This window comes from Xylocopa sonorina, chromosome 6, assembly GCF_050948175.1.
Source record: "Xylocopa sonorina isolate GNS202 chromosome 6, iyXylSono1_principal, whole genome shotgun sequence".
NCBI classification, from domain to species: Eukaryota; Metazoa; Arthropoda; class Insecta; order Hymenoptera; family Apidae; genus Xylocopa; species Xylocopa sonorina.
In genome coordinates this window covers 12,282,874-12,307,489 of record NC_135198.1, presented here as the reverse complement: position 1 = coordinate 12,307,489, position 24,616 = coordinate 12,282,874, and the positions used below count along the sequence as shown (strand labels likewise).

At 45.3% G+C, this 24,616-nt stretch overlaps 3 protein-coding genes across 6 annotated transcripts; 2 read left to right on the top strand and 1 right to left on the bottom strand.

The window, feature by feature from the left end:
- The first annotated feature begins 2,215 nt into the window (after window positions 1-2,215).
- LOC143424224 (uncharacterized) lies at window positions 2,216-13,843 on the top strand. 2 transcript variants are annotated; one of them, XM_076896153.1, is made up of 12 exons: window positions 2,216-4,554; window positions 9,730-9,824; window positions 9,917-10,046; window positions 10,204-10,307; window positions 10,555-10,732; window positions 11,145-11,388; window positions 11,475-11,649; window positions 11,933-12,059; window positions 12,143-12,316; window positions 12,389-12,471; window positions 13,011-13,049; window positions 13,610-13,747. In XM_076896153.1, the coding sequence occupies exons 1-11, from the start codon at window positions 2,365-2,367 to the stop codon at window positions 13,030-13,032; spliced, it is 3,522 nt and encodes a 1,173-aa protein (XP_076752268.1). In that variant the 5' UTR covers window positions 2,216-2,364; the 3' UTR covers window positions 13,033-13,049; window positions 13,610-13,747. The 2 variants fall into 2 exon arrangements, with proteins under 2 accessions (XP_076752268.1, XP_076752267.1); XM_076896152.1 differs by lacking the exon at window positions 13,011-13,049 and having other exon boundaries at window positions 13,610-13,843.
- A 4,352-nt stretch (window positions 13,844-18,195) lies between these two features.
- LOC143424229 (protein O-mannosyl-transferase TMTC4) lies at window positions 18,196-21,228 on the top strand. 3 transcript variants are annotated; one of them, XM_076896163.1, is made up of 10 exons: window positions 18,196-18,410; window positions 18,545-18,709; window positions 18,776-18,959; window positions 19,034-19,213; window positions 19,275-19,735; window positions 19,806-20,186; window positions 20,316-20,423; window positions 20,512-20,653; window positions 20,725-20,839; window positions 20,896-21,228. In XM_076896163.1, the coding sequence occupies exons 1-10, from the start codon at window positions 18,346-18,348 to the stop codon at window positions 21,213-21,215; spliced, it is 2,121 nt and encodes a 706-aa protein (XP_076752278.1). In that variant the 5' UTR covers window positions 18,196-18,345; the 3' UTR covers window positions 21,216-21,228. The 3 variants fall into 3 exon arrangements, with proteins under 3 accessions (XP_076752278.1, XP_076752277.1, XP_076752279.1); XM_076896162.1 differs by having other exon boundaries at window positions 18,484-18,709; XM_076896164.1 differs by lacking the exon at window positions 18,196-18,410 and having other exon boundaries at window positions 18,628-18,709; window positions 18,760-18,959.
- On the bottom strand, window positions 21,212-22,744 carry Pbp49 (proximal sequence element A Pbp49). The gene is made up of 5 exons (XM_076896226.1): window positions 22,528-22,744; window positions 22,262-22,448; window positions 21,915-22,187; window positions 21,591-21,835; window positions 21,212-21,507 (listed from the first exon to the last, which is right to left on the bottom strand). The coding sequence occupies exons 1-5, from the start codon at window positions 22,722-22,724 to the stop codon at window positions 21,237-21,239; spliced, it is 1,173 nt and encodes a 390-aa protein (XP_076752341.1). The 5' UTR covers window positions 22,725-22,744; the 3' UTR covers window positions 21,212-21,236.
- Window positions 22,745-24,616: the final 1,872 nt, after the last annotated feature.

Sequence of the window (24,616 nt, the reverse complement as noted above, 5' to 3'; positions counted from 1 at the left end):
CTTTCCTATCTAGCTGGCAGAACGTTGTAAAGCGTAAGATAATCTTTATCGAGTTTCCATTGTGAAATAGCTCAACGTCGAAACGATAGTTTAAAAAAAAAAATGGAACGTTTCCATTGGGAGATCTGGAGAACTTAGCGCGACTTAATCAGATCTCATGTTATCCTCGCAAGTGGCACGAGGTTTAAGAGTAAATACTCGTTTCCTTCTTCGAGCCACCGATCGAATCGATTCGAGTGTTTCGCGTGAAAGTATCCGGGAATATTTCAGCGATCATTGACATCGAGGATGTCGAGGGGTCTCGAGAAGTTTGCGCGCACATGGCTGAAACTCTTGTAGCGAGCGTGATCCACCGACAGGTTACGATAAAGGCGAGGATCGAGAGAGGTGTAGCGAGACACGTTGTCGTAGATCAGAACCATACGCCGCCGAGGGCTTCGACGGAAACGGGCCGCGTCCATTAAATTCGCTTGGCATACGACCGGAGGCAACGTCGAGACAGTGGGCCCGCCAGCTTTCGTTCCTAGACTCGCCGACTAAATAAAGAAACGGTCGATTATTATAACGATGATTTACATAACGCGACGCGGACGAGTTAACCGGTGACATCAGACACGAGTCGCCTCTATCGCGATCTCGCCTGGCGGGTCACGGATCGAGAAATCGAGAATCGTGGAAAGTGGAAGAGAGTATCGAAAGCGTGGCGGTGAGTCGACGGAAAAGGCAGGGACGCGGACGAGGCGGGACAACCTCCATCAACGGAAATAGAAAGCACGCGGGCTCTCGTCGCGACGATTTACGTAAAAGCATAGAAATTGGTGTATCACGGCTACGGGCTCCGCGTATACCCGGGAAGTCTTCGACATCGCTGCGCAGCTAGAATGCGGGAGACGTCGAGGACGAGTCGTCAGCGAGTTGCCAAATGCGCGACGTCCAGTTGGGGACAAAGAAAGCCCCGCGTTGAGAATACAAATTTCTGTTGGTCGCATAAGAGGGTGGTGAAACGCGGTAAGGGGTAACAAGAGAGGGAGGGGAGGAAAAAACGTGAGGAACGTGAAACGTGCGTGGCTTCCAGGGACCCGAGCACGTTCGTAGCTGTGCACGCACGCCTGGTCACGGCCCGTACGCACGCATTTGCATACGCGTAGCAATGCAGGGTGAAAGTACCGATACGACGTCGTGATCTAGCTTGGACAAAGCCTGGCGGACGTCGTCTGTCTTTTCTTGCGGCCCTAAGGGAACGCGGACCGAGACTTCGTTGAGAGATTGAAACGGACAGAGTGGACGAAGTACTGTTTCAACGAGGATGAGATTCAGCGAGCTTGCGAATCGAAGAAAATAACGATATCGATCGGGATGATGTAATTGTAAATCTCGTAGGCATTTCGCGCGACCTTAATTGAATTTCAGAGGTTCGATGCGAGGAAACGTACGCCATCGTTGCACCAGTCATATGGGCACTTGTATGTTTTGAACACAAAATGTTTATTGAATTAGGCTTTCGGTAAGATCTTAAAGGGATCGTAAATGTTCTTTGTGATGTAAGTAATCGACGAGAGTTAGTTTCATTTCGTTGACGTAACATCAGGTTTTGTTTAGTTTAAATTCATTAATTGACCGGCGAATCAAGGGCGGGATCGTACGTTTTGATGGTCAATTGACACGGCGACCTTACCGATTATATAATTATCGTTTTTATTAAAGGGTATTTCGTAGGGTGGAATTCAAGTGACACGCAAACGGAGGCGTGGACGCCGCGGTAAATCATTTCTAATTGCGTGTACAGGGACAAAGGGTGAGATTTATAGAACGCGATCTCTCCTCTGTTCCACGCCGCATCGTAGCACGCGTATCATATCCGAAAATACATTCACCTCGAGATCGGGTGGGATAAATACTAATTTATATTTATCTTCTTTCAGATCACTCTGCGGCCGACGTCCGTGGTAGGGCCGAAGAACGCGAGGATGTAGCTCGATCGGCCATCATCAGCCGCGTGACCATCAAGAATCGAATGCCGCCGCAGTGACAGTGGACATACTTTGTCTATAATTAAACTATATAATGCTGACAGTGTACCCTCTCATCGTGAACTCGCTATCGCGTACCAATCGAGTACCTGTGTAACGTCTACAAACAGACAAGAATACCTATACCTCCCTCTCTGTCCGTCATCCAATGCCCGCTAAGAGGTATACGTAACGTTCGAAGGTGAAAAATAACCACGATCGCCTCGCACGAAAGAAGAAAAGAAGGAAGCCAACGATGGGGGGACACGCAGAGGGAGCGAGGATCGCGTGGTCAGTGGCTCGACTTCCGTCGTGGCCGTGGAGAACGAGATCCTTAGGCCAGCTGGCCTGAGATATGCCAGCAGTGGGCTCGTTGATCGCTGAAGCATCTTCGAGAACGTCGTCGTCATCGTCGTCGCCGTCTTCATCGTCGTCGTCGTCGTCGTTGTCGTCGTCCACGAGACTCAGGACGGAAACGACGGCGTCGAGGTCCGGAGGTGCCGCCGGCCAACAGCTGACGGTGGAAATCGAGACGACTGAACGTCGGGTCTGCGCATCCCGACGCGAGTTCTTCGTCCCTGTGACCGTCGATCCACGGCCCAGTCGGGTCGTCCACTGTCCAGACCTGAACGCCTGTCTGGTGAACGAGTCGCGAATCGGCCGCGAGCAGATCGACTGCCAGGCGATCCATTTCGGCTACGCGATCCCGGTGAACGTGGTCCCCCTGGAGGCTGATCCGAGCCTCGCGGAGCTCGTCTTGGACCACTCGACCGAGTTGAGCAGACGCACCGCGAGCTTCTTGCTCGAGCACCATCCGCAGCTGCACCAGCAGTGGCAGACGCGACAGGAACGCTGCTCAAGCATGGCAGCGACCGCCAAGCACGACTTACGTCGGAAGTTCCCGACCGACACCTCGACATCGGGCGACGAGGACATCGCCGCGATCGCGAAACAGATCAGCGACCACGCGGAGGCGATCTACCAGACGTGGAAGAGTCGCGGACTGGCGCCTACGGAGATCCTCAACTGCCATAGCAATGCTACCGCGGCGGACAAATTTGGAAGTGTTCTTACGCCTACCACCACGTCGAACAGTGTGAATAGTACCGGCAAGACCAGTCCTACGAGCGCAACGTCCGCCACCGCGGTGGACATCCTCAGTCAAGCGCCGAATCTTGATAACGGGAACTTGGAGAAGCTGGTGAACAATTTCGTGGTGGAGGACAAGGCTAGGATAGCCGCGTCGAGGCAGAGGTCACCGTCGAAAACTTTACCCTCCTCGATACAGTTCGCGCTGGAGAAGTTCGAGAAGAACTCGATGCAACAGCAACAACAACCGCAGACTTCACCCTTGAAGAATAGCAACGTTGGCGCTCAAGTGAAAACGAAACAAGGGAACGTTTTGTTGTCCCCCACCTCGCCTTTCGCTAACAAACCCTCCCAGATAGTGAAGCCTCAACTGTCCACGAAGACGCCCGGCGCTCATCACCGAGAGGTATTCCTGGAGACCATCGAGACCACCTTTCCAGCAGACATAACGCCGTCGAAGATCGTCGTGCAGCAGAAGAGGCCGACCAGCACGGTAATTACTTCTCCTACTGCTTCTAATCTTGACGATGCTTCGATGAATTCAGGATTGACCACATGGCCGTTGAAGAATAAACTGAACGACAGTAAAAGGGTGGCGGACCTCTCCAAGTCTCCTCAGCAGGAAAGTAAACCGTTGACGAGTAAAGAAGAGAAGAGGAACAGCGGTTCCAATTCGAGCATCTACCTGGACGAGGTTGCTCGCGAAGAGGAAAGACTGATAAACGCTCTGAAGACAGGCTCCGTGATCACGGAAGAGCCCACGGAGAGGACAGTGCCTCTGGCTCGTCAGAAACCGGCGATAAAACGAGAGAAACCGAAAGTGGAGCCTGTTAAACCGATAATAATCGGTCACAATCATCATGGCGGCGGTCTAGTGCCTGCCTCAGCCGCTATGGTGAACAACGTCGTGTCTGCGACACCTGGAAGCAATACTAGCGTCGCGCCAGACGCGAAAACCCTTAGCAAGGATGATCTGTCCAACATGTCCGTGGTGGACTACGCGAAGGTCAGATACAGGGCGGCCCAGCAGAACCCTCCGACCCAGCAGAGGCTGGAGGAGCAACGAACGAGCAACACCTTCAATTCTACGGAGCAGCTGGTGTCCACCACGAGGTCCAAGTTCGAAACGGAGATACAGAAGGATAAGGAGGCCAGTAAAGAGGAGAAAGATCCCGTGACGTCCAGGTGGGGACCAAGAATCAATTCTCCTAGGCCAAGAATCGAACAAGTGCCCCATCCGGAGTTGACCACGCAACAAAAGCAACACATAAGAGCTGCTGCAGCTACCGGGACGGGGAACAATCCTATCAGACCGTTTCTGACCAGAGGATCCGTCGCGGAACGCGTACTAATCTTCGAGAAGTGTCCGAGCGAGCTGTTGCTCGACAAACGGGGACCACGGCAACCGGCTATCAACACCTGGAGAACAGGGCACGAGGTTCAGAACAAGGCCCAGGTAAATCGGTGCTTACCGATCCAGAATCGTTGGTTTTTTCCCCCCTTGCTTTTTCAGTCGATACTTGGAAGAATTCTGTTTCGAGGGTAATTTCGAATGGAATTGAGCCACACGGTTACAGAGTAGAAGTATGGTCGAAGACTTCCAAGAGGTTCGCGGAAATTGTACGCAGAGCGGGTCGGGAATTTCAGGAGGCTGTGCAACAGATTTGTGTGCATAAAGAAAATCGCGCAAGGCGAGCCACGTGTTCCTGGAAACGGTGTCTAATTCGGCCGGTTAGGACGGTGGGTTTCGAGTCCACAGGCGATCGGGAATACGCGCCTTCTCTCGCGTGTTCTCGCCACTCTGGTTAGCTTATATCGAGCGTTTTGGTCGCCGTCCAAATTCCTCCTTCCCTGGGAGGATGTTCGACCGGTCGCACTCCTGTACTTTTGTCTCGAAACGAGTTCAAGATCTCTTCGCGTAGAGGTCGTTTCTGCATGCCACGAGGCCTTCTCTTAGAGCATCGTCCGATGTTCTTCGCGTCTCTTCTTTGTCGCGTTCAGTTCGATCGAATTCCTTTTATCTACTTTTTGCCAAACGATTCGGACGACGTAAGTTGATTGGAACACCTTCGAAATTGTTCTCCAAGAGCATGGACAACGTTAGAACGTCGAATACCACTTGTCTTCGTCGTTCGCGATCTCTTCACCGTTTTAGAGCGACCTCGTATCGTAGAAAGAATTTGTTGTGGAAGTTTCTTACGTGTCGCGAATATTCATTCCAAGAAATACAGAATCGAACGACAACGAGAAGCACGGGTTTAGCGATCGAACGATTAAGAAAGAAAACGTCGACGCGAGTTTCGAAGCGGGTCTGGACCAGGGCCAGAAAGAGGAGGAATATACCTGGCATGGTTCGCTTGCCAAAAACTGTTATCGCTCTAGCGTTTCCTAGTCAAACGCGGATATAGGTGGTTCGAGTGCGTCCGTCAGCCTTCCTTAGCCTACATTCGCCTTCGACGATCCCCGTCAACACCTGTCCGAAGTAATATATCCATTCCTGTCAGGGTCTGTCGAGAACCACGGAAGCTTGTAATCTCAATCAATGAATCTTCTTCAGGTAGCGATAGATCGTGGTAATCGCTAGCCCGCGCGCTGATGATAAGCCACGGTTCTCCAACATGGCGTTGCACAACGCTCGAACAATGCACGTGGCCCGAGGGCTTGGCTCTGGCGTTGTTATTAAACGGTTATTGCGTTCCCATTGTGCTTTGAGATCGGCTTTGCTCAAAGAAATTCCTCCCGGTGCCATCGGCGTTTGAAGTCTCGTATTAATTCGAGATAATTATCGAGTTGATACGGTGAAATTGAATCGAACGTCGCGTCCCAGCGCGTATTGTTCGCGGTAAACGCGCAGAAATTGTCGAATATGGAGTAACAACGGAGGCGCGATGATAAAATAGCCGGGATTCCGTCGCGCATGGAACAACCGAGAAACACGCGGATATTTATGGATGCGGCGAGAGTGCAAAGGCTGCATCGATTCCCCTGCCACTCTGCTCTCCTCGCGTTGCATCCTCGACGGGCATAAAGGAACCCTGACGCAGTTCATCTTTTTAAAAGGAACCGGCCAACAGTGGAAGCCCGGTCCGGCTGACCAGAAATCGATGGCGGCGGTTTGTTGCCTCTTCGAAGCGCCAGATTATTTTCATATCCTTGAGAACCGTGCGCGCAAAAGAGAGAGAGAGAGAGAGAGAGTTTCTCTTTCCATATGGCGAACGCTGGTTCACGCCGCCACTTTTCGCGGCTATTAACCGTTTAAAGCGAGAGTTACGCCAGAAGGAAAAGGGGATTTCAGTGGATGAAAGAAAGACGCGCGGCGGCCGTGGGGACGGCTCGATTAATTTAATCGTCGCGGTGGAACGCGCGGCGCGTCTCGTCCGTTTGGTCCACGCTGAGTCACTGCTCGGTTTTCGTTACGATTGATGCTGTTCGACCTCGAAAAAGGAGGAATAAAGCGGACCACCATGGCCATAAGTGGAAACGGACGGCTCTCCGCCTCTCATCCTCGTGCTCTCGCGCGGGCTTGAGCAACACTCGTACCCGGGACGTTCGCTTTGTTGTCATTTATCGCACGTGGTGGTGGTGGTCCATGGCTTTGCTTGGTCATTAGAGGCGTACGGTAGCCGAGTTATGGTCGGTCACGTTGACGGAGGATTACTGGAATAGACGATCTCGTTCGAAATTACCAGAAGAGATTAATTCGACGATAGAACCCGGTGAGCTTAAGGCGATCACGCGGCCAGGCAAGGTTCCAGGTATCGGGTAATTAAAATTCCGACTGGAAAGAACGACGGTGACGACGGTACGTTGCATCGCGGTTCGTAATCGCCGCATATGGAGAAACGAGACGATACGGGAGCAGAGTCGTGAGATCGGTCGGGGAGGAGGGTAAGAGGAAAATAGGAAAAAGTTCGGCGGCGCCCTTCGGGTTAACGCCGAGAAATCGTTCTCGCGAGGCGAATATCCGCGACGACTGACTGACTCATTGTGGCCGTTCCATATTGGAATACCGTGCTAGATTTTAAAAGGCCGTCGACAGTCGCCTTGGAGTCGAGCTCGGCCAACTCTATCGCCGCTTATGGCTGAAAAGCGGCAGCACTCCAGGCAGGAAAGTTCGCCGCGAACGTCTGAGTAAGACTCGTTAGAATAATGCTAACCAGGAAGAAAACGCTTCACCGTTGAATGATCCTTAACGATACGCAAGTTTCCCCTTATAATTTCTACTCGAGTGCAAACATTCAGATTTCCGCCGCGTCGCTCGAGATTCGAATTTCAATGTCGAACATTCAGTGTAACAGCGAACGAGTTATCGATTACAAGAATACGAATATGTAATTAACGAACGGGACGTGTCGCGGCTAACATGGGCTAGGTGTAATAAGGGCGCGATAACGATATTCAAATTCGAGCGGTAAAATTGAAATTCAAATTGAAGTATCCGAGTCGCGAGGCAACATAGAACAACCTGCTGCCCCCACTTGGTCGCGAAGCTCTCGATGAATCCAATCAAGGAATTAGGCTCCCTCCTTGCCGCATTTCTCCGCAGTTCTCCTCAACTTTCTTTCCAGGCCTCGCAAGAACATCCGATTGAATCGAGAGCTCGACGAAACGCCGGTCTTTCATCGGGGCCCGGGCTCCAATTAATTTGAAATATGTTTACGGGCCGGCCGTCTCTTGTATGCGTCGAGAGGGGACGTCGATCAAAGTGGTATAAAATTGAATGAAAATACCGTAGCTCTGGCCGAGCGGCGAAGGTCAAGTGTTTAGTATCGAGGCGAGTGGTCCTTGGTCGGTTGGCAGAACCTAGGGCTTGGATCGGGAGGCGCAGTCGAATATCGCGATGTCAATTGGAACGCTGATTGACGGTATCCCGTGTGTCACGCAGCAGACCGTGCCAAACAGTGGCCGCAATTATTGCGCCGACCGTATCGTCTAATCCGTCCCAATGTCACGGGACGTGGAACCGACCCGTTTCGGGATTTTCCAACGGATCGCATCGCGGCTGGGATCGATCGCCGCGTTGCTCGATGCCTCGCGTGTACGCCTAAGCAAACACCTCTCACCCCTTCCCACATTTAATTACCTTAAAAAGAAAGCGAAAAAGTAGTTTCGAGTAGTCTCTACCTATATATACCACCACTAGAACGTATTTAGGACACGCTACTTAGAACACCTAGTTCCTCCGTCTGTTTCGAAACACGCTGGCCACACGTATCGCAGTCTCGTTGTTTCTCGATTCGATAATGATCGTTCGTCGAAGAATCAGGAAGAGGGATCCACGCTGTTCGCGTTCACCAGTTGACGCGGTAGATCCGTCCGACCAGGAGGGGCTACCAAACGATTACAGCAACGGTTGCTCGAGCGGACGTTCCCTTATTTTCGCTCCGCGGAACGTGCGTTATCGATCTCTTCCTTAAACGGATTCCATCGAAGAAGTTAGCCAGCTATTTTTATTGCGCGCGGTGCTTTTTCCACCCGCCTATTATTGCCGCAGCTGTCGTTGGCCTTGTTACTATTTCCGGCGATCATTAACACCGTCCACCCCTTCGCTACGTCCCATTAAACGTTTCAGACATTTTCCTTCGTTTCGATTCGACGGACGCGTCCAGTTTCTTCCTTGGATTTCTCGTGGCTGTAAACGTTGATAGATCGCAAATACACCGCGGTGGCTGGTAAACAGCTAAGCACGTGGAAAGATTCTCCTCCGTTCTAGTGGCCGTGATGTCGGTAGAACAACAGCTATAGGAGGCTCGTGATGTAACCGTAGTCAGAGACGGGCGAGGCGATGCATTAGCCGCGTTGGCCGGCCTCTTTGCATTCCTCGGATCCTTGGCGTCGCGTAACAGGATGTCGTGTCCTTGATGCGGCGATACCTTGAGCACCCAGAGCGCGGCCGTTTCGAAGAAGCGTGAAATTATTCCGATTCGTCGGGGCGATCGATCGGACACCACCGGGGGAGCCGCGTCGATCGCTCGTAACCAGAAGCTCGAACAGTGTAACGAGATCGGAATCGTGGCTCGTCGTGTGCCTCCTCTTTGTAATACGATCGAACGGACTTATGTAATGAACGGGTATTAAACGATGTACAAAATAAACAGAGCTAATCTTCGTTTCAACGTCTGCGTTCGAGAGCTTCGTATCGCGTGATTAAGTAATTCTTTGCGGGATCGTTCCGTAAGTAACCGCATTTTCTAGCATCGATTTCTGCAGAAGAAACGATCCGAGCTTCGGTGAATCATCCTTGAAATTCTCTCTCGACGAAACCGTTCTTCGACGATAGTTTCGAAAATTTTTATTACAGCGTACTCTCGCAGCCACGCTACCTCTTTTAAACACACGCCGCGAATGGATCCTCACTGACACGCATTTAAAAAAAGAACGAGCTGAATAACTTCACGGATATACCTATAGATATACCTTTTTATGATCACACGAGAGCGTCTTTATCGATCAGAAAAGAAAAAGTAAAAGAGGAGAAGAGGTGTTACTTTTAGTAGAGCTTTAATATACTCGACTCTGTCGCGAACGATGCAAAATCGCAACCGTGTCAACGGGAATCGATCGGCTGCGATTTTGCCACTTTCCACGATCCCCAGTCAGGTCTCCCCGGAACGATGCTTGTTGGTTCTAGACGTACGCGAAAGACAAGACACAGCAAAAGAGCTTGCCGCCACACACGACACTCCAGAGGCACGTGAAAGCGAACAGAAACGTTCACATACCACGGTAAACGTCTGATCAAAACCGTATATAACGATGCAGCAACGTGCAACCATTCGAACGGTGGCTAACGCGTGGTATACCTCGAATACTTGCAGATTTTACTTCCCCGGAGGAAAGCCGTTGCCGTTGTCGCAAGTGGAGGCAACCATCGCGAGGATCACCGCCGCTTTTCAGAGTCTGCCTGGTCACCGTGCCACTCGGGCCCAGTTTCATACGATCACCAAGGTACGAGAATCGGCTCGCCTGTTCTAACCGCGATTTTCGATCTTGACCGCTCGTTTCTCTCTCACGTGGGCTGCGATCCCACGTGGGAAAGCCGTAACTCCCCGGGTACCAATACCTGGGAACAGCCGTGTACAAAGGCGTGCGATTTGTCTTGCAGGCATGCGACTTGCCGCTCTACTGGAAGGTGCCGCTTTTCCTCGCGGCTGGAGGAGATCAGACTGGCTACGTCGAGATGAACGCGTTCCTTGAATTCTGGAAAGAGTAAGCATTCTACCGCCGTCGAAAATCCGTGGAAAGTTCGTCCCTGAGCGTGGGAACTTGCTACGAAGACCGACTACCCTCGTCGCATCGAATCACGCAACGTTTACATGAAACACTTTGTTGTTGAATCAGCCGCGTTTAAAGATCTCCGTCTAAGTCTAAGGCGAAAGCGAACGTGACCCTGTAGCTACGTTATTCTATTCCATTCTGCGAGTTTAGCGAAAATTGTACGGTCGTTTGTTTTCAGTGTGTCGAACACCCACCACGACGCGGCGAGCAAGTTTATCAGGATCACAACGCGGGGCCAGAGGAACAATATACTGCCGGAGGATTTGATACCGCTGGTGCAAGACGTCGTCGAGACCCATCCCGGTTTAGTTTTCCTCAAAGAGGCTACAGAGTTCCATTCACGCTACGTACACACGGTTCGTATTCGCGATAAATATTTGCAGGTTGTTTCTCTTACACCAGAAAGAGAGACAGCGACGGATAGAGAGCGGAGAAAGATTCCACGGAGGACAGGCCGTTTACGCCGACTACTCTAGCTGCGGATCGTCTTGAATTATTCAGAACGATCGTGCTCGCCTCGAGCAATTATCGCGCGCGTTGGTCATTGAAAAATCATCTAAACGAGCCGGCATTGTACGCTTCGCTTTGCTCGAGATCGACACTGATTGCTCAACAGCTGGAATCTTTTTTTTACTTTCCTCCTCGGCTCGACCAGCTTCTATATTTACACGATAATCGCTCGTGTTTGAACGTTCAATATTGAACGCGGTAGTTAACGCGGTGCATCCTTACACGAGTTGGTCGCTTGACGCACGCTTGGCTCGACAGGTGATCGCCAGGATATTCTACTGCGTGAACCGAAGCTGGAGCGGACGAATCTCCGTCGCGGAGCTACGAAGAAGCAACCTGCTGTCGGTGATCGCGATCCTCGAGCACGAGGAAGACATCAACCAAGTGACCGCCTACTTCAGCTACGAGCACTTCTACGTGATCTACTGCAAATTCTGGGAGCTCGACCGAGATCACGACCTCTTCATCGACAAGACGGACCTCACCAAGCACAACGATCACGGTGAGAACGAGAGACCCGCAGCCTCGTTCCTGCCTCGTTGCCATTGATTCCATCTCGTTCTTGACAATACCCAACTGCTGTTTCAGCGCTCTCGAAGCGTATGATCGCAAGAATATTCAGTGGCGCGGTGACCAGGGGCGGTGTGAGAAGCGGGAACGGCGTTCAACAGCCTCAGGACAAGATGAGCTACACGGAATTCGTCTGGTTCCTCTTAAGCGAGGAAGACAAGAATCACCCGACCGCCATCGAGTATTGGTTCAGGTAAAACGTGGCACCGCTCGAGCCGCAATGACCGAAAGTATTTGTCGCATCTGCAATTAAACGTAACGCGTACTTTTACGACGGCTCGATCGATAGAACGAGTCGCATTTAACTTGTTTGCTCAGGATAATAGCGAATCGTTTGCGATTACAAAAGAAACAGCGTTACAACATTTTCCTAGTACCATGTGATAATTATAGCCAGTGATGCAATAAATATTTTCAATACTCTACACGTGTGTGCATATGCGAATAATGGGTGGTTCATTTGGAACGATCGATAGATGCATGGACCTCGATGGCGATGGATATTTATCGATGTACGAACTGGAGTATTTCTACGAGGAACAGTTACATCGTATGGAGGCGATTGGACTGGAAACGTTACCGTTCGAGGATTGTCTCTGTCAGGTAAATTAAGTATTAAACACATTGTACACACCCATAATATTATTTTTTACCATTTCATTAAATTCCTCCGCGACTTCGTGTAGATGTTGGATATGATCAAACCTGCGACACCGGGAAAGATATCGCTGAGCGATTTGAAGAGGTGTAAGATGACCTCGATCTTCTTCGACACGTTTTTCAACCTCGAGAAGTACCTGGATCACGAGCAGAGGGATCCATTTGCATCTGCCAGGGAGCACGACCCTGATGGTCACGAGGTAAAAAGGCTTAGAGATCGTTGTATATCCGTTACTGTATGTGTTACATTTTATTCGTTTCGTTTGTAACAGCTATCGGATTGGGATCGATTCGCTGCGGAGGAGTACGAGCTGTTGGTCACCGAGGAGAGCGGTAACGAACAGAACGAGCAGATGTAAGTATCGATTTTTATTCGACTGATAATCGTGCACAATTCATCCAAACCATATGGGACATGTTCAGTCAGAATTCATAGACTCGTGCTGTTCGATAATTCGAGAGACAAGATTCGTGAAAATTGTATTATTTATTCTCGTTCCAAGGGGAAATGTAATTAACGATTTTTGCCTGAATATGGATACATGAACATCGCTTTTATCGCCACTCACTAATGAGCATCAGTGTTATTAATACTGCATACTGTTTATCAAACGGAGGCGAAAGATTCGGAGAGTATCAGGCATTGAGGATCGATTGTTTAGAAACTCTATTGTAATATGCACTGAACGACATCATGCAGTGCAAGCAGACGAATTGGTCCCGTAGTTGAACTGGAAAGTTGTTGCTAATCGTTTCGGGCGATGAAACGAAACTCGTAGCTTTCGAATTGCGGCATGCGTTGTCATTAGAGATAGGACGTTAATGCGGGATCTAACAATTTCACCTTGTACTCTGACCGTAATGACAATGGTGCGATCTATGCGTTTGTTGCAGGCTGTGTGATGATGAAATGTAACCATCATCTGCAGCTCAGTAAGTAAACGAAACAAGAATTGCATGGTACAGTGATGCACGACGCCCGTCTATGCATAATGTATTGATTTAGAGAGTCGGCTAACAGCTTGCGTCCTTTTCCATTTTTCATTTTCTTTCCATTTCCCCTGCCGTTTAACTTTTCATTAGCTCAACGTGACCGAGATTGCTCGTCGACTATAATTAACACCGTTCGAGAGACATAGATTTGCAATTGTTCGCTGAAAAGGAAACGTTCGGGAACATAAAAAAACACGTTATACGTTCGCCAGTCAAGAGTCAGATCCTACGATTGAATTTTAAATGCCCTATTGCGCCATTCTTTCGTAATTGTTCGCCTTTCTAGGTATTTTGTTTTTTCCGCTTCCACTAAAGTATCATCCTTGATTCGCATCGTTTTTTTTTCTTCTTTTTTTAATCGACACTAATCAAGCCTTCGACACTTTTACGTTCTTTCGTAGAGCGCTGTAGATGAGTCGTTTACACGTGCATAGTCTTACGATTAAGCAAGCGCGCGACCGTGCTAAATGAGAGTTCCATTAAAAGAAAATTTTTCGTAGGTCGAACGATTCCATGTCCGAGGACGTGTTTTCCCAAAACCTGGATATTCTCGACGGCGAGTCCGTAGATATGCTTCAAGGTACGGACCTCCATCCTCATGGTTACTCGGACGATTTGCACGCGATCAATCCGTCGGACTCTATCCGCCAACAGTCGAACAGAAGCCAGTACTACGATAGTGGTGATAGTGACGATTACGCCGAGAGCGATAACTAATTCGAGACGGAGGAAAAACGAGAAGGAAGAAGCAAAGAACGGGCGAGGAATCGCGCCTCTTTTCCGGAGGCAATTTAGTAGTCTAAACGCGTAGTTGTTTTCCATTTAGTAGGAGTGTCGTGTAATCTCTTCTGAACAGCCATTCACACATATATATCATGAGAAAATAAGTCTCGACGAGCGCGCTGAATCATTGGATACGAATCCGTTCGGTGATCAGGCTCGAGTCGCCTCTCTGAAGTACAAAGATACCCAAGGATCGTTGGTTTTAACATTCTGCCGCGGCGAAGATATGCTTGCGCTACCTTAGAACCGTCTCGACGCGACGGAACTGGAGATTTTTTTAAAAACTAGACATTTTTAATCGTTCGAGGTAGAAGGATGGTCGAACCGGGAAACGTCGAGCGGTCTACTGCGAAACCGAGAAGCCTCGATGCACCGAATCGATCCGTGACTATGAACAGTCGGGAGAAAGAATTGAGCCACGGCACGGTGAAGTGTGATAAGCCAAACGTCATTGTTCAATCTCTCTACGATATACATATTGTGTACTTCACGTTGTAAATAGACGGCAAATCATGGACCCTTATTTTTACTTAACGCGAGCGAGAGAGTGAAAGCGAGAGAGAGAGAGAGAGAAAGAGAGAGAGAGTTACTTGACAAAAATGCGGGTCTTTCAATTGCTGCAGCCGTTTATAAGAAACTGAAGCAACGGTAGCTTTAGGAACTGAAAAAATTGAATCAGTCAATTCTCCAAACATATTTCATCCTGGTGAACTATCGTTTTTCATTCTAGCACAAAGAGAATTATTTTTTAGATAGATAGAGAGAGAGAGAGAGAAATAAAATACGTGAGATTCCGCTAGTTACTCTGAAAGAAGAGGATCCACAGCTCGAGGCTGCAACAAACTGGAAATTGCGCGTCGGAGGACGTCGATCGACGTTGGATTCGCGAGCAAGCGGGTACCAGTTACCCCCGCGTAATCGTCTTCTAAGCTGTAGACGTTACACCGTACGCAAAGTATTACACGGCCCTGAGAAAGATTCGTGGGATCGAGCGAGATCGTATCGGTAAAGTATTCGACTAACTCGAGCCCGATATAATACTCGTAACGCGAGTGCGAGTCCCCTTCTTTATTTTCAACAGTCGCGCGGACTGCAACTCCGCGACCGCTGTCTCTTTTCCAACGCGTTCACCGGACAGTCTCTTGCAAAATTATGAAAACTAAGCCAAAGACGAGACGTGTTCTGTTTATCTTCAACGCGAAGGTAAAGCGGAGAACGAGGAAACAGAGAAACCGTGAACGCGATGGGATACACATCCTCATTTTTACGGTCCTTAGCGACATTTGTTTCGAGATTCCGAGGAGTTCGCTGGACGTTTGCTGGATGTAGCTTTTTATAAGTCAAGTTAAAGTTGCTTTACACAGTGTTCTCCTCGAAACGATGCATTCAGGATATCGATTTGTTTTTCTCTCTTCTTCTTTCTTCTTCTTCTTCTTCTTCTTCTTTTTTTAATTACTTTGAATAAGCTGACAAAGATTTTATGTATAATACTTTTTAACTGGTTGTTAAGGTATCATGGTTGAAAGTGTGCAACCTCCCAACGACGAATGCTAGGAGGCTCTATTTTTAGGTTCCTTTTCGTTGGGAAAACGCCATGAAGAATGCGTACACTGTTTGTAGACGATCGTTGAAGAGCGTGTGGTAAGATTTAGTTGAGAGAGCGTTTACCGAGCCGCAGCGAGGGACTGTTAGAGCGCGGCTCGATTCTGATTTGCGATCGCTTCGAGACAGAGCGAGTTGTACCCTGTTGTCTCTTAATATCTCTTGAACGCCTCTTAATTGTTACTGTTAAATTGGCCGCTGGTCAGATTTTATTTCCGCGTGGATTCTATATGTCCTGTTGTTCCATTAAATGGTTAATTGTGCCAGTGGTATACGACGTATTATTTCTGATCGCGAATGTACTTTCGGATAGTATCAGGGTACAATTGATTTCCAACGATTTCTGCTTGAGCCGCCAAGACTGCTGGAATTTATGTATATATATATATATATATAATAATTTCGTTCATGAGATTTAATTTTAACTGCGTATTATATATACATATACATATATATATATACAATATTACTCTAGTCGAAATGTGTGCTATAATTCACATAACGAAGACCACGTGAGACGGCGAGATAATTTTAGCTACTTTTTCGTGTTACTTGTTAGTTAACGACCGGCGAATTGCGAGCGACGTGGATAAAACGCGGATGGAAAATTCCTTGCCGTAAAGGATATTTAATCCTGGTCCGTATTACGGATAAATTATTTCCATATTGAACGTAATAACGAGGATGTTTTTAAGGAGGACTTTATTGCGAACGTTTCGTCTTTCTACAGATATTTCGCGAGTACTTTAAACATATTAAAGACATATCGTTCCAGAATTAAATATTTCCATAAAGAGAAAAGAAACGAACGGTGCTACGATCGGTACTGAACGCGAAACACGATTACGCGTCGTTCTTGTTGCTGTTTTGTCTATCTGTTAGATTTGTTTGCGTGTCAGCTGGCTGTTTTAACCCATTCACTGCCTCAGACAGATCAGATAGTTTTATTGTGAGCGCCAAGATTTTATTTATTAAGTTTACACTTATTCCGTGGCGAATTTGTAACGCAGAGTTCGAGATATCTCGTAAGTTTGCAGGTTTTTTCGTACACACACGTTCACCACGAGATATCTCGTGAGTTGGCGGTGAATGGATTAACAACCGTGTCCTTCTTTCTCTTTAAATCGTTTATCAAGAATTCGTTACCAAGTGTCGATAGATTTAAAACGCGAGGCACGCGTCTTCCTTTACGTCGACGGATTTTCACGATCGAACAGAAAAGAGAAAGGAACACGTACAATGGTAGGGAGATGTTTCGCGGAATCGAACTCGTGAATTTCGTCGTGTATCGTTCGACCCTTTCGTTTGACGAACTTAAAACGTCGATGCTTTGCGAACAACGTTAAAGATGAAATCGTTTTCTTTCTCGTTTGGTAAAAGATACCACGATCGAATTCCCGTGGAAGGGATAAAAGTTAGGAAGTAATCGCGGTTTTCGGAATGTGAGATTAACGTTTACCGTGGAAGTTATTAAATTTCTCTGTTGCGCCCTACGGGGAATCGTTTTTGCTCGCGAGTGATCGCTTTTGTTGACTGTCCAAAGATGTTACTATTAACACTTACAGTTGTATCTTTTATATAGCTCGTTATGATTCGTTTTTTTTCTTTTTTTTTACCGTATGTATGTATATATATGTGCATATCTCTTAGTAGAGTTTCTCATCGTGACAACGTAGCGCGTATCGAGTTTCCATTTAAACGGGGGTTTTGCAGACGCGAATGGTGGACGAGGCGTAGATCTGGTTATATTATTCGTCATTGCATTTGGCCATGTTTTCAATTGTTATATATTTATTCATTAATCCATGATAGGTTTATACCATTGTTCTAGCGATCTGTTACGCGATTTCTTAAGTCGAGCACGCGTCACGCCACGATTTCGTATCTTCTTGGCGAAGAGAAGAGGAAGCAACGATTATTATTATTATTTTCGTAGGGAAATCGAACTCGTGGTTCAATATCGCACGTACGTGCTTAGACAGTCTCGATAAATAGACTCATGTTTACCATTTACCTACATTTTTATTTATATATTTTATCTGTGCATGAGTAGATAACTAAGGTAATTTTGCAAGTTAATAAAAATGAATGGTAAAAGAACTGTTTCCTTACTTCCCTTTCTAACGTGGTAATTTTACTGTTTAAAAATTGCTGAAATATGCATTCGAATGAATCTTAAGTTTGCCGCACAACTCGAACAATAGTGGCGCCATCTCTGTAAAAAGTGCTGAAACTGGTCCACGCATTACCTATTGCAAAGTAGTCTATCGAAAGACTGGTGGCGCCATCTCTGTGAAAAGTGCTGAAACTACTCGCGCACCGTTATCGGCAGCGAAGTGAACTACTAAAGCACTAGCGCCATCTCTGTGGCGACAGCTGAAACTATTGCGCCCGTTAGTTCACCACTTTTCCGAGAGATGGCGCCACCAGCGCGGTAGTTCACTTCGCTGCCGATAACGGTGCGCGAGTAGTTTCAGCACTTTTCACAGAGATGGCGCCACTATTGCTCGATTTCTGCGGCAAATTTAAAACACAATTATGATTTATTTAAATTCATTATATTATAATGTATATTATATTTTACTGGAAGATGCTTAATATAATAAGAAATTGGAATTACGTAAATTATTCCTCTTTCTGAATTATGGGAAATAATAAAATTCAATTGCAATTCTAACCCCTCTTATGTTGCAAGCGTATTCTATACGAAATCGGTAACCACAAAGTTGATGTAAAAATACTAGAAAACTCGCGAGCATCTGGACTATTTAAGCAGAAATATTGTTATGTCTAAAGTACAAAAGTACAGTGGCTTTAAATTAAATTGCAGACATGTAAATGTTCGAATTGTATGTTCGATAAGCTTAATTTAAGCAAAAGACAATATGTCTTTAAAAACGAGTACTTCACTGCCAGGTGAACCTTAATGAATCTTTATTACGTATCACCCATCGTCGTGCAGTATGAATAATAATTCAATTCCTTTCAGATGTACCGCTATCATTTTCATTAATTATAATTGTTGCATTATCTCTGTGCTTTGTAAATAGTTACAATGGTGAATTTGTATTCGACGATTCTGAAGCCATTGTCCATAACGAAGATGTACAAACCAGCCCTTTAATAGATGTATTTAAAAACGATTTTTGGGGTACAAGACTGACGTACAAGCAAAGTCACAAGTCGTATAGACCATTTACAATCTTGTCCTTTAGGTATGCATTCAGAATAACCAAATATATAATTAAATGTTTGTTGGAACTAGATTCTGATAATTGTAGATTACACTTTTGGCTTCGCGGAAGTTTGATAGCTCAGGATTATCATATTGTGAATATAATACTTCATATCATCGTTTCTATGTTAATGTTACCAGTATTCAATATTCTTTTGGGAACCAGGGAAAGGACCATTGCATTTTATGCCACTGCATTGTTTGCTGTTCATCCGATACATACAGAAGCTGTATGTTATAACAATTGAATCATTTTATTTCTTCCTCTCAAACTGTTTATACTTTAATCTATTTAAATGCATAGGTTTCAGGTATTGTAGGTAGAGCAGAATTATTATGCGCTCTATTCATGTGGGTATCCATTATATTCTATTATTATTCAATTTATGCGAGGAGATTAGTGTATAGATGGTTCAGTATGTGCGGTTGTATTATATCTATTGCAACTGCGATGCTGTGCAAAGAAACAGGAATTACTGCAGTGGTGAGACATCATTATTCATGCGTTAATGAATGATAACGATAGTAATAATATCTGTTTTCAGGGAATTTGTTGTATATATGATATAGTAATAGTAAATAAACTATTCCCGTATAGTATAATCTCGGTTATAAGATCGAGACATTCTTATGGGCAAATAAAGGATTTCATACGGCAAAGACGAAAATTATTAATCAGAATTTTTATACTTTGCGCGACTAGTCTAATACTTATAATCTCAAGATTCAGCATTATGGGATTTAAAGCCCCAACTTTTCAGCCTGTAGATAACCCAGCATCATTTATGCGCAATGCATTTTTACGAATGCTAAATTACAGTTATATTTATTGTTTGAATGTATGGCTATTAATATGCCCTGTGTGGCTATGTTTCGATTGGTCGATGGGTTGTATACCATTAATCACATCCATTGAGAACAGAGTACTTTTTGTTCTGTTATTCTGGCTAATACTTGGTACAATGTTTGTACACATGTTTAATTCCTATCAAGACGAGTTTTTGAGGTATTTATATATTTCACAAAATGTACAAAATATTTAACATGAAACAGTACGAACATTCTTTACATCGTAGACACACGATTATGGGATTGACAATGCTCATTGTTCCATTTTTACCAGCCAGCAATGTATTTTTTAATGTTGGCTTTGTTTTGGCGGAGAGAACGCTATACATTCCCTCTGCCGGATATTGTCTGTTACTTATAATCGGATTACAAAAGCTTTGTAATCGTGTTTCTATACAATATTTATTGTTGGCATACGTAACGTTGATTTCGTTATTCTTCGCACGGTCGTGGATAAGAAGCGAACAATGGAAAACTGAAACCACGCTCTTCAAATCAGCATTACATGTTTGCCCGTTAAACGCTAAAGTGCACTACAATATTGCGAAAAATGCTGCCGATGCTGGCAACGCTACGTTCGCGCAATACGAGTACGAGGAAGCTTTAAAGTATGTACATAATATTAACAAAAGTACAAACCCTCCTAAAACACCATCATTGAAAAGGTGTTGTAGGAGGGCTGTCCATATAAAATAAATAAAGAATAATATGATAATTTGAATACTTGTCGAGAGCAGACTGAATCCCACGTATGCTCAAGCTATGAACAATCTTGGGAATTTACGAAAAGATCAAGGAAAGTATTCAGAAGCGGAAGCTTTGTTTAAGCGAGCTATCGAGTTACAGTAAGTCTGATTATTCGATGTCTAATGGGAATAAAAGGTTTTGTACAATCACGTTAAAGATATAGTGCCACTAAGTTATGAGTTTTAGGGAGGACTTTGCCACAGCGTGGATGAATTTAGGCATCGTTTTATCGGCGCTAAAGAAGTATAAAGAATCAGAGAAATGTTATTTAACTGCACTGTCGCATAGAAGCAAATACCCCGATTGTTTTTATAACTTGGGTGTGCTGGTCAGTAATATGAATTAAATATTAAAAACAAAAAAGTGACCGTGTAAATTCCAACTATGGCTATATTGCAGTACTTGGAACAGAAAAATTATGATAAAGCTTTGAAAGCTTGGGAATCTGCTACCAGACAAAGAAACACGCATAGAAGAGCATGGACCAATATGATATTACTTCTTGACGATTTAGGTATATAATAAGATTATTTGTACGACGACGTGAATACAGTACGTATGCTTTTACAGGTATGCGCGAGGACGCCCTCAAAATAGCGAATCAAGCTTTACAATTTCTACCGCACGACGCCTCTGTCCATTTTAATATTGCAAATATATTAGGAAAAGCTGGAAATTTTGTGGAGGCGGAAATGCACTTTAAAAATGCAATATCAAAAAATCCTCGTGACGCCATGTTTTATACGAACTTGGGTGTCCTATATCACAGATGGAATAAACTTGACGAAGCGGAAAATATGTATAAAAAAGCGCTAGAAATTAAACCAGAATTAAGCAGCGCGAAGGAGAATTTGAGAAAATTGTATTCTTTGAGATCTTCAATAAAATGATTCATTTTTTGATACGAAATTTCATATCTCTATTTTTCCTTTTACAGCTTCGATGTTTCGCGGATACGCGTACGCTTCGAATTTCCCTACTTTTTTACCGTCAATATAATTGTAAGACTTGAAACACGTATCACAAAAGTAACAAGGATTATGCGGTATTCTCTCATGCTCCAGCGTAATCCATTGAACACTGTACACACCACATATCATGCAGAATCTAGAGAATGTAGGTCTCAATCTGACTGTCTTTGGATATTTGATTATCGCTAAATCATCATCACAGCTAACTAATCTAAAAAAGATAGAAAAATAATTAAATCTGATACATATAAAAACTGTTTTAGAAACACTCTATATACAATGAAATTAGATTACCTAGCGTCACTAAACACAATTAAATGTTCACAACCACCTTGGTGCTTGTACACCCATGGGAAGCCAAATCTTAGACACAATGAATCTATTCTGCACTCTTCCATTGCAGCAGTTTTAAAAGGTCCCAATTTTGGTCTTCTTTGTGCCCATTCTCTGATTACTCTACTATAGTCGATGTTTGCTGGGTCTCTGGTATCATTATAAAAAGTGTCTTCAATAAAAAAGAATCCTGATTTGTAAACGTCCTATGGTAAAGAACACTGGCTTAAATTATGTGTGGAAGGCAATTATTTAAATGCTATACAATATTATAAAATATAATGCCTTTGCCATAGGTCCTATTGCATTGTCCAAGTTTTCACTACACTCTTTAGAAATACTATAATCAGCAATGCATGATATTTTATCCCTCAACTGGGCTAATGTTTGAGATCCTAATACAGCTAAAACATGACTCAAGTGAAGTAACGCGTCACATTCCTTCTTTGGTCCATTTTTTGAACGATGCATAAAAGGGCGATAAATCCTAACGAAGACAAGGATATCTTGACCAGGTAAAATACAAACTTTACTTGTTTCATCGGTTTTGGGATAATTCTGGAACAGAAAAAGATATATATCTATCCAAAAGATGGCAATTCTTGTCTTCACTTTAAACAGAATATTCTTACGATGAATATTTCGCTCTGATATTTATAAGAAGGTCGTTTCATGTCTAGTTTCAGTCTTTGCCTTAGATTCTGAATGGTTTTTAAGTCTATGTCTTCTGGTTCTTGAGGATCAAATGTTCCTTTCTTTCTCATTTTTCTATTATTAGCCATTTTTGGCAATTCTCCTTCCACTGTTAAATTATCAACGCTAGAATGAATATATTTTTTACCGTTAAGAAACATTTTGAAGGATCAAAATATATATGTAAGTAATGAACAGTAGTAACCTGCAGTAGCTTGTTAACATAGACATCTCTTCTTCTTCAAGTTCGACTCCCATCAAGGCCATAATATCTTTCGAGTTTCTTTTCAATGGTATAAAGCAATTGGTAGACGATATTAGTTTCAAATAATTGTCGAAGTATTCCTTGATATGCACCTTTGGTGATGCATTGTTATTGTAAAGTTTATATACGTCATCCATTATAACAAGTTAGTTTTTTTTTAATTGTAAAAGGGCTAACAACTTAGTTGCGTCCTTTAATACCTATTTGGAAAATCATACATAGTAATTACACTATAATCGAGTTAAAAATGTATAAAAGTACTCACGCAATTTCATATGTTCTGCAATCGTTTAAACTGCATCATGTATTTCTGTTGTGCAGAGCAATACACAACCGGTGCAGTTCTTCATTCCATCCGAAGGACTTGGTTGCATAAAACAGTGATAGATGTCGCAGCAGTACACAGCGGAGAACTACATTATTCACAGAGATTCCTCGGATATCTACCATCGATCAAAATCATTAATTTAGAATAAAAATCATCGTGTACGCATCGAAAATAAAATGTTAATGAAACCTATGCGAAAGATCGTTACATTTCCTACTCTAATATGCATTAAATTAAAGGAGCACATTTGAAGTACTCAAACTGTATAAATGATAAAAATCTGTAAATAAACAAAGTACATCAAACGACAGTATTAAATGCAACATACGCGAAAGGGTATATTGCGAAGCGACGATACTTCTATGAGATAAATAGAATAAGACAGTGAACGCTCAGCACGGGAACACAATGAAGAGGCGTAAACCATACCCTCTCACGGTGCACTGCTCTCACCAATGGCCCGTGCGAATGTGACTCCGCCTCTTAAGCGTGGCCAGCTTTCCCCCTTGCAAGTTCCATCGTGATTGTTGGCCGTGCTTGGTCGAGCGTGCGCACCAGTGTACTCCCGCGTACACACTGACAGAACCGCGTAACCACGGGGCTGACTGATCACAAGGATGGGCGAAAGTGTGCGTGTACCTTCAATGTGACCGGCCACTGATTGGCCGATCGACCACTTGCAGCTCTCTCATCCTCTCTTCTTTTCCCTCCCACGTCTCTTCGTGCGTTTCTCTTCCATTTTCAAAGTCTGTCCCTGTCCAATCCTCTCTTCTCCTATCTGAAATGTTTCTCTTAAATACCATCTCGCTTGATCCTTCCTCAATTCCTTGGTTCCCTCCTACTCCGTTCCATCGCAACGACTGTGCACGCTAAAACAAATAAGTGGGTGGGTGCGTTCTTTCACGCACACGGACGCAACGTTCGACCACGAGACATTCTTCCTCTCTCTCCCTCTCTCAGTCCTCATGTATGCTAATCCGTGGTGTATAGCGTGTTCAAGTATATGTACACGAGCGCGTAGAAGTTAGGCGACTTACACAGGGAGAAGGCGGGGGCCGCGCTGTAAAGGCTACGCTACTACAGCCGGAGAGGAGATTTCTTATTTCTGCTCTGGTAAATCTGTCGCCCCAGTCAGTGAGGCAGCGAAGGGCGAGCCGCGCACCATTGACCGTGTCCGTGCTTCTTTTTTCGTTTCGTCTAGCCGCAACCCGGCGTGTACGCTCCCTTTCTCTCTTTCTCTCTCCCTCCTCCTCTCTCTCTCCCTCTCTCTCTCTCTCTCTCTCTCTCTCTCTGTCGCTCTTGTTTCGCGTTCACGCTGGCTTTTTACCCTTTCTCGTTCCTTCTTTTACAGGACGAGAGGCGCGCGCACACACGGACACGGATAACTCTCTGCACGCTACGTTGCACCGGATTATTTGCCGTTGCGCCCAAATTGTTCTCAAGTTTTTCCCTCGACTGCCGCGAGAAACGCTAATCAGTGTCTCCCTTCGGTGCGCGTGAATGAACCAACGTGGAACCCGTTTGCTTCCAAGCTTCCTGACCCCTGATCTCGTAGTTGAGATAGAGTAGACCCCGGTGTTCTCCAATTGTCACCTGGTTCCGTGGACTTCCTTCGCGTGAATGGAGAACCTTCGACTGTCGTTCTGACGATTTTTCACGTGATGCAACCAGTGATGTGAGTTTATCGACGTTTCCTTCGTA

Coding starts and splice junctions, on each gene's coding strand:
- LOC143424229 (XM_076896162.1), top strand. CDS start 18,380: ATGTCTTTAAAAACGAGTACTTCACTGCCAG. Junction 19,736..19,805: donor TATCAAGACGAGTTTTTGAG/GTATTTATATAT, acceptor TTTACATCGTAG/ACACACGATTATGGGATTGA. Junction 20,840..20,895: donor ATTACTTCTTGACGATTTAG/GTATATAATAAG, acceptor ATGCTTTTACAG/GTATGCGCGAGGACGCCCTC.
- Pbp49 (XM_076896226.1), bottom strand. CDS start 22,724: ATGGATGACGTATATAAACTTTACAATAACAATGCATCACCAAAGGTG. Junction 22,188..22,261: donor ATCAGAGCGAAATATTCATC/GTAAGAATATTC, acceptor TTTCTGTTCCAG/AATTATCCCAAAACCGATGA. Junction 21,836..21,914: donor CAATAGGACCTATGGCAAAG/GCATTATATTTT, acceptor TCTTTACCATAG/GACGTTTACAAATCAGGATT.
- LOC143424224 (XM_076896152.1), top strand. CDS start 2,365: ATGCCAGCAGTGGGCTCGTTGATCGCTGAAGCATCTTCGAGAACGTCG. Junction 10,047..10,203: donor AGTTTCATACGATCACCAAG/GTACGAGAATCG, acceptor TTTGTCTTGCAG/GCATGCGACTTGCCGCTCTA. Junction 12,060..12,142: donor TCGAGGATTGTCTCTGTCAG/GTAAATTAAGTA, acceptor GACTTCGTGTAG/ATGTTGGATATGATCAAACC.